Source organism: Falco punctatus, assembly GCF_963210335.1.
Source record: "Falco punctatus genome assembly, chromosome: 13".
Lineage (NCBI taxonomy): Eukaryota > Metazoa > Chordata > Aves > Falconiformes > Falconidae > Falco > Falco punctatus.
Genome location: NC_137593.1, coordinates 20,869,480 through 20,886,466, shown reverse-complemented (window position 1 = coordinate 20,886,466; position 16,987 = coordinate 20,869,480). Strand labels below are relative to the sequence as shown.

General features: G+C 43.2%; 1 protein-coding gene across 2 annotated transcripts in view; it reads right to left on the bottom strand.

Moving 5' to 3' along the window:
* EPHA4 (EPH receptor A4) overlaps positions 1 to 16,987 on the bottom strand; it is a 131,337-nt gene that overhangs the window by 89,597 nt on the left and 24,753 nt on the right. For both annotated transcript variants that reach the window (XR_013931638.1, XM_080409020.1), the window contains exon 3: positions 14,461 to 15,124. Coding sequence is in view for 1 of the 2 variants with exons in the window: in XM_080409020.1 (XP_080265146.1) it covers positions 14,461 to 15,124 (664 nt within the window). In the remaining variant the exon portion in view is untranslated. The remainder of the gene's footprint in view (positions 1 to 14,460; positions 15,125 to 16,987) is intronic.

The following is a 16,987-nucleotide window of genomic DNA, read 5'->3' as shown; positions in this document are numbered from 1 at the left end:
CCTAATAGTGTTACTTAATTCTACAAAAGTGACTTATGAGACAAGTACCTATACAGGACAATATAAAATCTGCCAAAATATGTTTTGATAGATTGCTACCTATAAAGCGTATAGGTATCAACTGCTTTCAGTCTTTGAAAGACTGCTAGTGGTTCTCATAACAGAACTACTAGCTGCTCTCATGTATTTGAGAATAATCAGCTTAATCAATATTCAGCTTCAGCAATCTCTGTTCTAGTCCATCAATGTTTTAGTGCAGCTTTTCATTTGGCCTAAACATAATAATGCCTTCTACACCAAGGCAGAAAAAAAAAACCCTGTTCATATAGAGGACAGAAAGCACAACGCAGTAAAAGAAAGCAAGTGACTGGACTTGCAACAGTGTGGGTACCAGGCAGAGAAATAACAGCAAGTTTAGTTAAATAAGCTTGAATAATTTGTTCCTTTCAGAACAGAACATTTTTCCTGGCATGACCCAAGAAGAAATGAACTAGTAAAAGGAGCGTCTCTAGCACAAACATTATTAACAAATGCCATATCTATTCTGTATGTCACCAGTAAGCAAAATCAAACAACCACAATAGAACAAAAAAAATGTGCTAGGACATAGCATACATTTTTCTTCCTCTCCATACTTCAAAGTCATAAGCACTCCTCATATTTCATGGTAAAAGGTTTTATTTCTTGGTTCCCGCAGCTCAGGTAATGATATCGTAACTCAATGGTGGTGCAAAGCTCACTACAGCTCTGACCTCGTAAACAATTTTAATATCCTTTCTCCGCATCCCAACAGATACTGGCTGCTCGGGTGCAGTCCTGTATCTCCTCCGTAGGTACTTCCTTATTCAACACGTAAGCGAGCACATGCGCTGCACATTAAAACCAACCTGGATGCAAAGTGAAGGTTTCCGTCTGCGTGAGGGAGGCCATCTTTCAACAGGCAGGGATAAATTTGCCAAATACCTGAGGTGCGTGGGAGGGAATGCAAAATTAAGCCAAAACACAACACAGACTCACAAAGCAAGGCGCACGACACTGCATCTGCTACACACATCTACCCTGGGCTGCTTGAAGTGTTAGAAGCGGCGTGTTGTTTCAGAGCGATTAAAGCGGTACTGCTGCAAACGTGGGCGGAGGAGAGACCCAGAGAGAAGCAGCTTTTCTGCTTACCTTTCCAGGTGAGCCAGTAACAACAGGCAGAGCTCCTCATGGCTATATCGTTACCATGGGCTCAGATAAGGAGGGGACACAAAAGCCAGTGAAAGGAAGCTACAAACCTCATAAGTAGAGCCGTGACCTTCTGGAAAAGCCAGGGCCTGTTCAGTGTCACTCTGGCTCTGTGACAGACAGAAATAATCTGACAGAGGGTATCCAAGATGCCTGAAGAGGGTTCTGGTTAGTTAACTGGAATACTGAAATGCAGGGCAAGAGCTCTAGCAGGCGAGAGACCTCTTCACACTGAAGAAGCTTCTCATGGAGGAAAGAAGTCAAGACACAGCATGATCAAGTCTCTAGGTCAGACCTTGAGAGCTACCTTTCAGCTCCGAGATGATGGTGATCCCATAGCAACTGTGTAAGAGCATTTACCACAAGAGATGAGGCTGGACCCGACTCCAGTTAGTCTGTTCCCCTGCCCCACAAGAGGATAACCTGTACTTAAACCATGCTACCAGAAGTTTAGCTAACTAATTCCGAAAATCCTCCAATGCAGAGATTCCCCTGCATCCCCAGGCAATCTGCACTGGTACTACAGATCTGATTATGATTTTTTTTTTATTTTTTTTTTTTTTAAGTCTGGCCTAACCTTCTCTTTTTGCAATTTAAGCCCATTATTTCCTGCCCTGTTACCAGCTCCATCTTTATAGCCAACTTCTAGGCACCTCTGACTAAAGAAGAAAGGTGAGAGACATTTCAAGGTATCTTCCGCTCTAAGCAAGTCCAAACTTTGAACTCAAAGCAAGTCGGGCACTAAGTGCTAACAAAGGCAGACGGGATGCCTTAGTCTCTTAAGCCTGCATGAGAACTACAAATCCATCAGTCAAGGTCTGGACTAGCTAAAAAGACACCACCTAGTATTTCAGTTATTTCCTTCTGGAATAAGGCCAAAATACACTAGTTGACGTGAATAGGCAAAACAGATTCCACTGCTTCCTGAAAAATCTCTTTGAGAAACAAATTGAAAAGTACTCTCAAAGAAAATCTATTTCCCCTTATCACGTGTACTTGTTGTCGAAGGCCTGCCTGCAAGATTAACGATGTTGAGATCAGGGCAATAAATTTATTTTGAGAAATCAAATACAGAGTGAATGAAGATACAGGAATTAGAAGCTAATACAGAAAGAAGAGGCAGGTCAAATCAGCACCGGGCTATCTTGGCAATTTTTCTGTAGAACATCTGTAATACTTAATAAAATTAATTTTATAACAAGCTTCTGGTTCTTCAGATGGTCTTTACAACTACAAAAAAACCCCAACACCCCAACAAAAAAGCATCTGGAAAGGACAGGGGTTATTCTCCAAAAACAGCTGCGAGGTCTGATCTATTTCTTTGGCGTGACTCATCCATAGCCTCACCACTGTGGCTTTCAACTTCCCTGTACGGAATCAATCAGAGCAGTGGCACCAACCAGGTCTAAGTCTCCAGACTGTGGAAAAACTCCTGGGAAACATTAAGAACCTTTTCCCGATACCTGCCAACACTATGGCAGGGGAGAGGAATAGCTTTCATCTTTTTCAGCATAGAAGCACTAGGTAAGTTGCCAGAGTATCACATTTCCATATTCATTTCAGATTATAATGAGCTAGTTCTGCCCTCTGATACACTTCAACAACCCCTACTAACCCTGTCCGAGTGACACAGGTATATTTGACATAATTGCATTTTAAAGCCCAAGGAAGGTCCTTGCACTCTGAGACAGGCAACTTTTTTCCTTGCCCTACCCGCAAGTCCCTGTGACACAATCCTTCTGACATATTGCAAATCCCTGAAGAGTTATTCCTTCCAAACAAGTATCTTCCTTGTTATTTAGCTGGGCTGAAGGGCAGTTCACCGTCATTTATGACAGAGGCACAAAGACAAGTGAATAGCAATTACTCAGCATTTGTTAAAACGAAGGCCTCACCTTTAATAATTGCACAGTCACATTTCTTTGCGCAGGGTCAACCAGAACTCCGGAAGGGAGGCTTGCTGATTGACACAAATATGTTTGTATTTCAAAGGGCAAACTACAAAGTCAAATAAAAGGCAGTGTTTGCACAAGAGTTAACTTAGCCATTTGGCATTCTCAAAGAGCTCAACAATCCCATGGAATAGCATCTCTCCTTCGCTCGGCTACAGTACATTTTTAACTCCAGCTTTAATACAGGTGTACAGAGAGGTCAAATTACCACGATCCCTGCAGAAGGCTTAGCTAAATGCACAACTGCAAGAGAGGAGTTAATGGTGACCTTCCAAGAAGCACAGCAATGTGGTAGGCAGAGCCCCTTCCCCCCCAGCATCCCCCGGTGAGCTGGCAGCTGCTAACGCAGTGCGAGTTAGAGCTATGGGGGTCCTCCGGCTGCACGGAGAGACAAGCCAACACCCAACAAAGCAGGGAAGCCAGAGAGGAGACCTCCTTTCTCACACCCTGATGACAGTTCGTCTTGAAGTGTAAGGACCAGCTCTGCACAGTCACTGTTCCAGCACAGCCTAACGGGAAGGAGATGCGATACTAAGGCCACATACTGCTCTCGGGGCTGCACCACTCCCGTCAAGACAAGGGTGGTCCCCTGCAGTACTGGATCAGACCCACGGAGGGTCTCCTTCAGCCTCCATCAGAGCCAGCGCTGTTCCTTCACAGTGGCCAAGGTCTCCTGCCCCTTTCTGGAGCTGCCCAGCTGCCCTCCTCGGCAAAGCTGCAGCCCAGCACCTTCCCCTTCTGCGGCCGCTCCACGCTCTACCGCAACTGACTGTAGGTGGATTCTGTTCTCTTTTTCTCTCACAAATTAAAACGCTCTATCTATCCTAAAGCCATAAATGGGTGCTTTCACAGTGCCCACAACCCTTTGAGCTCACTTTCCCAAGCTACTGGGCGTGTTGAATTCAAGGTTACCAAGTACATTAATTCTAAGTACGTTAAAACTGGGCACTGAGTGCACGTCTTCAAAGAGCCACCAAGAACTTTAAGGTGAATCAACTAAATGGATAAAGGATCTGCACACAGGTAGATTCAGCCAAAAAGAATGGAAATAGTCCTGCAGGTGATTAGCAATGCACCTTAAGTTACACACACTGACTTCACCTCTTTAGTCGATTCCTTTTAACTTTCCTCCACACATAGACAGGTCTTTGAACCTCAAAGCATTACAAAACAGTGTACATTATCAGCTGTGCCTATAGGTATGCTTGTGTACCCCGCAGGCACTAAAGTGTCACGTCCAGCCTAAAATACTGAATCCGGCATTTTAATCTTGTACGGGTTTTTTTGAAGTAGCCCAAATCTGGGCCAGCCTGACAGAACTGTCTGGGATTAGCACTAGAGGACAGCTACTGCTTGTGCCACGGGAATGACTTTAGCAACAAACTGCAAAAAAGTTCTTACATATTAAGTGTAACTATTGCTACTCTGAGATTAAATATTACCTGGAAATTACACTCATTAACTGCAGAGTCCTTGATTAATGAGCAGGTGGAGTGCGTATAGGGACCTGGTCCTGATTTCAGCAGTCTTATTAGCTCTACCCTGGACACTTCTGATCACCACAAACATAAATGAGGAAACCCAAGAACTAATTATTAGTGGACAAAATGTGTCAACCTAATAATTGTGTTATGGTACTTCAGAGATTAAGGGGAGGTTGGCAGATGTGCAAGATGCAAACACTAAAGCCACTAAAAAGAAACAGCAACAGAATTCAGCTATCTTCTAGCATCTCTGGTGCGTGATACCACAGGAAGCCTCTCAAGAAACAGCCTCCATTTCAGAATGGGTCCAGTGCAGTTTTGACTACTGTAATCATTTGTTCATTGTTTTAACATTGATGGACGCAGGAGGAACCTTCAGTGCCCACTCCACTCCCAAGGAGAGGCAGAGGGGCAGCCTCTCCCACCAGGGCACAGACGCTGAGCAGTGCCCAAAGGCCCCAGGGAGGTGTTTATCAGAGCACAGAAGCCTGGCAACCAGAAAGGCAGGGGCGAGCAGCCCCCCCAGAGTTGCTGGAGGGTGCTGCTGCACCTTTGGAGCCGCAGAGGCTGGGGCTGCAGACAGCACACCAGGGAAACCAGAACCATCTTCTCCAGTTTGTTGGCAAACAGTGGTATCTAAGCATCTCCTGCTATACTTATCCAGCAGCCACTGCCCCCAAGCATTTCTGTGAAACAGTAGGGACTACCCACACACCCTCTTTTTAATTTGTGTTTACTTCTCTCTTGAAAAAAAAAAAATAATGAAGAAATCTTTCATGCAGAACATAGCTAAGTACAATAAAACCGAATACTCCAGCATCTGAAGAGGAGTTCAGGCAACTTGTGCCCTGTGACTGATCTCCTGTTTCTCCCTACACTTTCCTTCTAATCCTCTCCATAATTACACAAGCTGCCCGATCTTCTCAAAGCTACCAATTCCCCCAAGTCCATCTTCAAGTTGCTATCCTTGAAAGAGCCCAGGCACTGAATCAAGCTGTCTCAGCTTGATGCAACCCACAACGCTATTGATGGCTCCCCCAAAATACACGGATGCAGCTGGCCAGACCCAGAGCAAGGGTTGCCCAGACCCAGACCCAGCAAACAACAGGCAAGGGGAAGGTATTGATCCGATCCTTTTAACATGCTAATTTGCCTAGTGGCTGCTTCAGTCATTACAAGACTGGACACTTCAAAAAAAACTGTTTTCAAAGCAGTGATGCGTTTTTCAACTGCAGAAAACACTTAAAACTGAAAACAAATGAATTCAAGCACCAAGTTCACAGAAGCGCTGGTTGGTATTCTTCAGCTGCCCAGACAGGGATGTTTGATGTATGGAAAGACAGACTTGTTAATTAATGCTATTAAAATGTGGCCTGGCAAAAAGCCTCTGGGATTTAAAATAAGAAAATCCACACCCTTTAAGTGCACACTTTTATATAAAGATAGCCTGTATTAGTATGAAAAAAAAATCAGCCATAAACTCTTGAAGTGTTCCACTGATTTTCCACCACCACCACTTCTCAAAGTAAAATGCAGTTAAAAATGAAATTACCATAATTTAATTTCCATAATTCAGCATCAACACTAGAGCACATTTTGGCCTTTCTTAGCACTGATCATAGGGAAAATAAAGTTGATTGTTCAATCCCTTCACACTGCTGAGGACACACAGCAAAGGCCAGACAAAACCCTTGGTGTGACAGAGGCATTATTAAAATATTTCGGAAAGCAGCAGTGTTACTGACTAACATCTTTGCTACCAACACACAGTCTTCAATTACTGGTTAAATACAACATGAGGAATGGATACAACAGGATTTAATTAACGGTCTATGGAAGTACTGAAATATGTTATATACACAAGATTTGCAGACAGAACAGAAATCTATCGAGTGTTTTGCATCCGTGTTTGTGGCTCACATCATGCTTCTAGTAAAATCAGGGACGAGCTGTGAAAGCCAGGAGTGCTCTCAAAGCTAAGGGAGATAATGAGTTGTAACTGGGACCCACAGCATGTTATCCTGCTTTCAAAGATTAAAGAGAAGAAAACTTGAATTTCCCTTCAAGTATGTCTCTACTTACAACGCTAAAGTCAGCAATGGCCAGCAAGCTAGGAGAACTGAACCCCGATGAAGGATTAGCCTCAGCAATGGAGCTCAGCCTGCTCCTCTGGACCCAAGCCCAGGGCAACCACAACCTGCTGAGCTGAGCCCTGGCAGCACCTGCAGCACCATCCGCCCCCTCCACACCCACCTGCCCCCCAGCAGGAGGCAATTTGGGATGCCACCGACCTCTAACCCCTGGCCACAGGGGACAAAAAGCCCATGGGAAGCCACAGAAGAGTGCAGGCAAACAGGAGGAGCAGATTATCAACCTGACACTGGCTCTGGAGCAGGCAGCGTCATCAGAGCATACTTATTCACAGAACAAGGCATGAAGAGATAACACCAGAAAATATGAACAAAATGGAACTTGTTTCCTTGCCACTAAATTGTTAGCTTTATGGGACTTCATGCTGAACAGTATGAAAAAAAATCCAATTTGCTTTGAAGCGCATTAGTCTAACATCCTAATTATTGTTTACATTGCCATTTGCCTTCTATTAAGAATTGAATAATTATCCAGCACTCCATAGTTTAAAAATACAAGCAAACAGGATTATCTGGGTAATTAAGACACTGTACGGCAGCTTTGTACTGTGGCTGTACAAAGTATTCACATACACAAGCATAAGCAATGGTTATCGATCGCCTTAGCTCAAATGATGTTTAGGGAGTTCCCGCATGCAAGACTGGTAACTCGTTAGAGAAAGGTGACCGATGCCTTTTGATGAGCGTGGAGGGGGGAGAAGCTATCTCGCAGCTAGGACACTAGACCAAGTTCTTCCTTTTTGTCTTATCTCAGCCACAGGCATGCTGTATGCCTCTGGGAAAGTTACCTAGCCTTCCTCCATCCTCTGCAGCACCAAGAGCATCCCACCTCCTCCTGCCCGGGAGCCCCAGTTTTGCCCAGCCTGCTGAACCCACAGCCCCTCTGCAGCCCCTGCTGCACTGCACTGAATTTTGCAGATTCCTGGAGTGAGATTTAAACCCACCCACTTAAAAAAACAAAACCAAAAAACAAGTAGACCAGCAAACTGAGTTTTCTCTAGGCATCCATGACTAAATGAGCCAAAGCAAACACCAACCATACAGTATAGCTCCCCCAGCCCCCCAAACCTTAATAGCCCATCCATATTGTACTTTAACCAGCATGACCTCCCCTTCTGGGTTACTATTAGGACAAAAGCAAAGTTTTTGCACATCCCTTTTTTGTTTTAAAGGGCCTTTACTCCATTTAATTGCACCACCAGGTTTCACACTGCACAGTTTACTACCCCTGTGAAATTACCTTCAAGTTAAACGCTAATTGGACATCCAACAAAAACTAAACCACCACCCCAACCTTGTTTTTCCCTCTGGTTTCTTACAGGATGTAGCCCAAACACCATCAGGGTCCCAATTTCATACCACTGATTTATAAAGACACAAAATGAAAAACAGTTCTTTAAAGAAATATAGTACATTCATGCAGCATGTGTTCTAACTTATATCAATAAACCTTTCAACAAATCCATTCTGAACAAGCCTGCGTTTTGGGAGCATTTAATGAGCCTCAGCTTTATTTCAAGCCAAAGGCAAATTTAAGTAAAGTTGAAATAAAGAAAAGTTAAAAAGAAAAGAAAGCCACTAAAACCAAAAATAAAACAAAATATGGGTTCTTGTGTAATCATGAGGCTTAAGAAAGCAGAACTTTTCTCACAGACTATTTTCTTTTGATAAATAAAGACAGCAGTTCATTTGTGCATGTTTACCCAAGTGCTACCAGCCCCTTTTCTCCTTCGCACCAAACTGTAAATGTGGACCAAGCCATTTCTGCAGCCAGGCCAGCAAAGTGAAGGGCATGATACCAGGGCTGAGCAGGTCCTCAACTCAACACATCGAAAACGCTGTTAAATGTAATGCCTTCTCACACGTGTGAGAGCGTGTGCACTTACAGCACAGGTGGGATCCCGCCTCCTGAAACTGGTTATCCCCCCAGCAGAGGATGTAGCTAGCAAGAGGGGCTTCACGGTCACCAGCAAACATCTAAAGAAGATGACAACCAAGGGCCTGCAGCCCCAGCAGCCACGAGAAATGGTGCTCCCTGTGCCTCCAGCCACCGTTTTGCAAAGGTGGCCAGGGTTTCAGAGCACAGTGCTTTCCCACGTGCCAGCTGGAAGCCAGCAAGTGGGCTGCAAAGACCGGGGAAGGAGTGATGATCATAGCCAAGAGGAGACCTCAAGACATGAGGAGCACACTGTGCAAACATTACACTCTCTCAAACAAAGAGATCAAAAAAAAGCAAAACGTAATCCATTTGCATAAAATCCAAATCTGAGCTCTGCATAAACAGAAGGAGATTTTGGCTGGCGTTTCCAAAGGAAGCTCTTATCTCCTTTGTGAAATGGGGAAATGGGTGTGCTACTTTGCATGAGGGTGTATACAAAAGATGTAAATGAAGAATTTGCTGCATGCAAAAGGCAAAGCAGTCGACAGCTGCCAATCGCCATTCACAGGGAGAGTTTCCTTAGTCTCCAGCAGGAGGAAAGAGAAGCAAACCAAGATGTTTGCTTCCCAGGGAGGTGAAGCAGTCTCTGAATATTCATAAAATGGCCATTTAGTCATGGGAGTGTTAATTGTCTCCGATTCACAAAACTGTGTGACCTCACCTGCTCCTCGAAACATATCAAAAGGATGTGGCATAATGGAATGAAACCAGATAAGATATTTATCTCAAAAGTTGGGGGGGGGGGCTTTTTGATGCAGTCTCAAAAGACTGAAGTGTACTGCTGAGCATTTCTTTAATCACTTCTCACAAGTGCAATAAAGACCAGACTCAGTGAGGCATATTATTAGACAGATAAATAACCCCTACCCAGCCAAGATCTAAATACTGAAGTCATCACACACAAGATGAGTTGTATGAAAAGTTTTGGTTTGCCCCTTTTAAAAAAAAATCTCAACACACACCACACACACACACAAACCAGAAGATGTTTTATATGCTCCACAAAAGGCTACCCAGACCTGCCATGAAATTCATACTACCACAACAGCTCATCTGGCTTCGATTCTGAGGACCGTGCTTTTTACTAGTCACATGCAGAATGAGGACAGACTCCTCTGTGTACCAGCAGAAATTCTGTAAGGAATTCAGGAGGAAGCAATCACAGTCTTTCTCCAAGGGATACACAAAGGGACAACTGCAGCTTGACTTCTGATGGGGTCAGGGAGGAGAAAAGCAACACAGAGCCTGCAATAACATTTAAATGGAGATTCTGAAATGCACCAGGTGGTACAAAAAAGTTACAGAGCAATCAAGCCTTGGAAGATCTACTGAGCTACATGAGAACACAACACAACCAAATTATTCCTTCAGTGGAGAACTACCTAAATTTGGTTCAGACAGACTGTGTTTCAGTATCGCTCCCATGTCCCTCCTGGTAGCTTCCGTCTTCTCAGCTCCTTTAAAAACCTAACATGTTGAGTCTGTGCATTTTTTTCTTTCCCTGCCAAATATAATCAACCTGAAAAAATCCTTCTGAAATCTCAAATCTGTGCAGACTTAGCCACCCTTCTGATTACCCTTTTGTGCAGCCAGGCTGTTCATCAGTGTTATTCTGACAAAAAAGTTGTCTATAACTAAAATGGGAAAGTACACACAAATTACTTCACTTCCCCACCCCTACAAAACCCACCATCCAAAAATCATATCGCAGAAAAAAATATAATTAGACTGTACCCTGCTGGCGTAAACTGAACTGCTGCTCTCAATCACAGCCACTCTTCAAAGCCTCAGAGATAAAAAGAATCTTCTCATTCAAATTATTACTTCTTAGGAATGCTCTTATCAAAGTTTGAAGGAAAATTCTAAATACAGCAGTGATATGAAACCAGGACCGAGCCATATTTTAAATGACACTGGATTTTCTGCCAATTGGCCGATTCACAACTCAAAAAAGCAAGTGTGGATGAAGACAAAGCTGTTGGCTCTCATAACCTTTACAATATCACAGTAAAAATCTCAACTGTCTCACATATTTATACTAAATGGCAGGTCTAAAATTGAGATTTTTAATTTCACAGCATCAAAATCATCACAGATGGCTACAGTCTATTGCTTCTTTAATCTGTCTTTTCTCTCTTCCTGCTTGTTTCCCCCCTCCTCCTGCTTTGAGTTAAAAGGATATGTGTTTTATCATAAGGAAATCATAACTAAATCCAAACCACATTATATGAATGTGTAACAAAACAATTTACATAACAATGATGCATACAAGTGAAGTTTAAAATTACTTTATGTCTCAACTTTGCCCTAAAGCGCTAATTACCTTAGCCTTGAGATGTGCCACTACTTGGGATAGTCATGTTCCATCAACAATATTCCATGTTTATGCTCTCCTAAAGGGATAGCCAATAACACAGGAAGACTGGGGGAGAATAGATACTAATAAGGAAAAAAAACCCACACCAAAACAGCAGCAAGTTGGGGGTTTTTTTAGCATTAAGTTCACAGCTACAAGTGCAGCTGTAAGCAAAGAATCAGCACTCACCTGATTTCTACAGATCAGGACCAATTTTGCAAAACTACTCCTGTGTCACACCTGTGAAGCTTCCCAAATAAATATGGATTAATTAATCTGCTCCTTTCCCTTTCTGCCCTGGCTTTTTGCATATACATATACACACGGATATTCAGCAAGACAATTATCATCAATAACATCAGCTGGGAAAAAGCAAAATAACAGTCAGAGGAAGGACAGGTTTTTGTCACCATATTCAAACACCTCCATTCCACTGACAGAATTTATTTTAAAGTCCTGTTCAAGGTCAGAGAGTCATTAACTCCCACTACAGGAACCACTTTAGATGTGAAGTGACTTCCCATTACACTTCCCACACACACACACCAGAAATTAAGAAAAAGCAGCTCAAGGAAGATGTATTATTTAAAAATCAAAAGGTTGAATGAACTTAAAGCAATTTTTAGGGTAACCCAAGCGCCAGCTGCTCCATCGCAGCACTGTGCAGCAGGAGGCAGGTCCCAGGAGAGGACAGGGAGCTCCGAATTCTCCCAGGAATCTCCTCAACAAGTGCAAAGCCCCGATCCACTGGCCTAAATTATTTCTGCCCACCGAGCTTTTGTCAAACATTGAAGATCTTAATCAATCCTAACTCTGACCCTAGGATCACAGGGGAAGATGGATGAGGGAACGGACAAACTCTGACCTTTCCTTGTATTTGTCCTGCCACAGTCAACCTACTGAAAAACAATTGAGGTGGAACCTGCTCACCAGCCCCAGTCCCAACCCAGCACCCTTTTACAGCCTTTCCCAAACCCCAAGTCTCTCCCCCCGCCCCCAACCCTCTGTACCAAACCCACAGGAATCCTCCTCGCTTCATCCTCCTCCTCCTGCCAAAAACCTGCCAGAGCAGAACATTTGCTGAACTACGAAGTTAAGTGGGGAAAGAAAAGGGGAAGCCTCATTCAACAGTGTCAAAGGCCAAACTGCTTTAACAGCCTCGCTGGAAACCAGAGAGCAAGCCACATAGCTCTGGTAAACTTCACAAATTCGTGAAGAAGAGCTTCCCAGTAAACTGTTGTGGATGAAGAATGGCAAACGTGAGGAAAAGGAAACCACAAATAAATGCTGATGAAATGGGTTTAGCGCTTTCAAATTACGTGCTGGCTCAAATCCTCTCAAAATGACTAACACAGGCCAGCTTCACTCTGGAGAGCCCAAGAGACTGAACATTTCTACCTCCTTTGTAAATATGGCATCACCTGATCCTTCTTTTATTTGGGAAACAATTAGGTTTCCTGAGCCCAAGCTTCCCCAGGTGCAGCCAGTAGGAAAGCTGATATTCATTCCCAAGGTCTAGTCCAGCACCATAAAAATAAATTTAAAAAAAAGCATCCTACTACCGCCATTGCCCACCAGCAAAACCTCAAGAGATTTCCCTTGAACAACACAGGATTTGTTAGGCATTAGCTCATCACGTCTGGGCCCACTGACACCGAAAAATGGTAGATCTGTGTCAATCATAGTGACCCACTACTGACCTAATAGGCCTTCAGGAGAAGGCGGAATAATCTCTGTGCAATAAACCAAGATGCTCTCCCCGCCACCATTCACCTCTTCCTCTCACAACCCAGGCTGTAAAGGTATCAAGAAGCTTTGCCCAGAAGCTACCCAGCTATTAGAAAGCACCAGTACGTCCCCAGCCAGCAGTACCACAGCCGCAGGTTTGCATGTTCAATGATACGCAGGTTTTCAAGTTTCCATTCACGGGATTAAAAAAAACAACAAAAAACCCCACCCACAAACCAAAAGCACACCAAAAAATCCCCACCAACCAACCAGAGTAATTTACCCCAGATGACATGCTCTGTTAACCAGCTCATCTTTCAGCTCTCTCTACAGCCTGTGGTAATTTTGTTGCTGATCTAGCACACTTGGGCATCTTCCATACAGCAAAACCACCAGAATAAAAGGCTGAAGCTTATACTCAATGTTTCTTTCTTACCAAAGCTTAACTTCCATGCATCATAAATGAACTTCATATTGACTGTAAATCATCATTAAAAAAAAATCAAATAGGACATTCAAAAGACACTGTTCTCTTAGGAGCCCAGCACAAAAGCAGGCAGTTACTTGCTCTACTATCTTGTTCTCAGTCTCAAGATGAAAAAAAGTGACCTACTGAAAAACACACCAAGGAGATGTGAAGCAAAGTCATCTGGCACTAAAGAGACTTTTCCAAAATCATGGTTCCAAATCCACCAAGGAATTGAACACCATCAATTCAGCACCCAGTAAAATCAAGCCCACTGACCTGTGCAAGAATCCATTCAAGTTTGATCTTAATTTATGCTTACAAGAGCAAGAGTTTAGAAGCTGAAGCTAAAGATATTTTATTTATAAACTCCCTTCTCTCCTTCCCTAACCTTTTATGACTTCTTTTTACAGAAAGGGGAGGTGAAGAGAACACATAGGTATTGAGGTTTTTCTTCTTTTTAGGATAATCTGTCTTTTATACAAACTTTAATCCCCAATTCTGCAGCACACAGGATGGTGTGTGTGGGAGGGTGGGGTGAAGACTTTTAGCATTTCTAAGAGTATCCTAGCACCTCTATTATTAAGCTGACAATAGAGACCCTCTAAGAAATTAAAATATTTAACAAAGGCAGCAGTGTCAAATATCAAAGGGTATTTAGTGCTAAAAATCTGCAACAAGTAAAACACCAAAGACTTCCCCTTCCCAAGGTGGGAAAGGGATCCGGCTAAAACTCCTGCTTCCCCCCGCCCCCTCCCTGACTGGTTCTTACCCCACTGCATTATCCAAAGGAGACTTTGCCAGAATTTCCTGTGCTTAAGTTCACTTCAGATAAAATGTGAAAGATTTGTCTTTTTAATTGACTGCAGCTCAACTACACTGTCTTCCAGTCATTCACATTTTGGTGACTATTGTGAGCCAATTCAAATTTAAGCACCTGCTAGAAAATGTGTTTCACCTTCTGCCCATTGTGCCATTTGCACTATGTAATTCTTAGCCTTGCCACCTGGAGCTATTGGACTTCTTCATTAAACCCCTCTGTCCCACTACATCCCACAGGGGCTGCTAATTACTGGCATTACTCCATTTACTCTCATCTCCGATTCAATTATGCATTCAACTAAGCCCCAATGAAGAGTACAATATGGCTCACCCTACCTTGGCATTCACCATTACGTTCTTCGTAGCCAGCATTGCACAGACAGTTGCCAATGGGCACCAGCCATTCACCATCTGCCCCACAGTACATTTTTGGCACATCCTTCTCTTCCGAGTTATTGACGCAGGAGCCGCGAACCTCCACCAGAGAGGATGTATCAGCCCCAGTAATGGTGTCTGGAAACTGTGCCAGGTTTCGAACTGTCAATGGGCACTTCTTATAGAAGACACGAACAGACACCAAAGCAATGCAGGCACCGACATCCTGAAAAGCCAAGTAAAACCCCTTCTTGCTGAGCGGTCCGACATCCCTTATCTCTGTATTCAGCTTCATGATCCTATCGCCAATGTCCACCTGGGTGAAGCTCTCATCAGCAGCAATGGTGTCAATCTTGGCAAACTGGCTCTCTCGAATAAAACGCTCCTTATCATTGTTTGATTCATAGTAATAAAGGTTGAAAGTCTCTTTGCAAGTTCCCATGACACCTGGCAGGCTGTTGCAGTCTCTTAGCGTGAACTTGATTTCAATATATACCCTCTGAGCCCCCTCACGGGGAATCCAATCAGTTCGTAACCAATTATTCTGACTGGGCTCCATCACATTGCAGACTTGATAGGTGCGGATTGGAGTATTCTTCTCATCCATAATGCTTACTTCCTCCCACTGTGAAGAGGGAAAGGGGAAGAAAAATAGATCAGCATTAAAAGGAACAACAGAGCTTCACAGCAAACAATCTGCATTTCCACAACTAACACAGAAATTGTTTTCCTCCAACAGAAAAAGTACAAACAAACAAAAAATAACAAACCCACCAGCTGACCAGGCCATAGCCAGGAACTCAGCTACCTGAACATTAGAAGAACCGCCTGTTCAGGAGAAACAAGCTCCAAATCAAGGAACACTGAGGAGCAACCATGTGTTTTCAAGGCCCTCTGAACCAATCCAAGAATGCTCCATCAACTGACTGCGTGTATTTGCACTGCAGTTCTGTCCACAGGCCCCTGCCAGGGTCAGGGCCACACATAGTACCTGCAGCCGCACAGCGCAGCACTGACACTGCGGCGTGTCCTCTGCGGCAGGTAACGCACAGACCCCACCTTGTACGCGAGAACAACACACAGTAAGATCGCACGACTTAGTTACACAAAAAGCATAGGGCAGAGAGTGTAACATCCACGTTTCTGGCATCACTACCATGTATTTTAAACTCTTAAGCCACCCCTTATTATTTCTCTAAGCTGCCAACTTCCCTGAGCTAGCAATATTCCAGACACACTCAGCAAACAGTCTTTACTTTGGAGCTGTGCAGGAATAGTTGTCTACAGAGAACAGTCCTTGACTCACATGGCACTTACAGATTGAGACAGGTAAGGAGACATCATAGTCAGTCTACCAGCAACACTGCCATAACTTCGCTATCCAAACAATGTTTCTTGTTAGCAGGAAGGTGGGAAAAGAAGGAAAATTATACATTTTGTCCTAGATGAAATGTGTGATTCACATTCTCAAAAACCCAAAAGGTTAGCAGAGAGGGTAAGTGCTGAAAGATCAGAGTAGCAACATGCTTCACAGCTACACCCCTCAAAAATCCAGTTCAGGCATCTTCAGAAGTGCCAAACTAACAGGCATAATAATTATGAAACAACAACAATAGGTGCAATCCAGGGAAGGTATTGAAAGAAGCTATCAGTCCCTAATTCAGTAGTTCAACATGATGAACTTAAAGGAAAGTAGGCATAACCAGCCGTTCTGAAAAAAATTGTTTTATGGATTATCATAGACAGAAGAAAGTTTATCACAGTGCTGTCCTGGTAGGGAGAGATATCTTTCCAGAAAAAAAACCCAACCATAAAGCTTCGGTATTAGAAAAATCCTTCTTAAAAAAAAATAATGTATTCGATAACTATTGTCTGGGTTGCAGGCAATACAGTGAGGTATATAAAGTTTTCCAAGGATAACAGTAGTAACTTTAAAGAGACTTCCCAGAAGCGCTTTTCAGAATGATTGAAGCAGTGGCTTTGATAAACAGAAGCCTTCTTAACATTAAAGGGCTTCTTGTATAATATCCTACATTCTTCTCACAAGAATTGCTCTTATGCAAGTGATTTTTACTTAAAAAAATTCCAGCTTAGCTAAATCCCTTTATAGAATGACAGTAGTTAGCACCATGAGTCACTAGAAGCAGAAAAAATAATATTTTATTTGCTACCTAGAGATAACTGCAAATTAAAATGAAGGGGGGGAGGGGGGAGGGATCAATACTCAGCATGTCACTCCTTTTCACAGAAAAGGAAAAAATAAACCTTAAAAAGTCATCTATCAATGTAAAGTGTAACATGGTGTTAGTAAGAAGACAGTTGTTTAATTTACGGCTGCCACAGAGTTAGTTTACTGTTACAATATTGTCTTTATGATCCATCACTTTCCATTCTGCTTATCTTCAGACTGTCTATGCTACCTATTGCGTGTGGCACATGAGAAAGGAAGAAGCAGAGGGAAACAATACTTGTTGAAGGGATTTCCTTT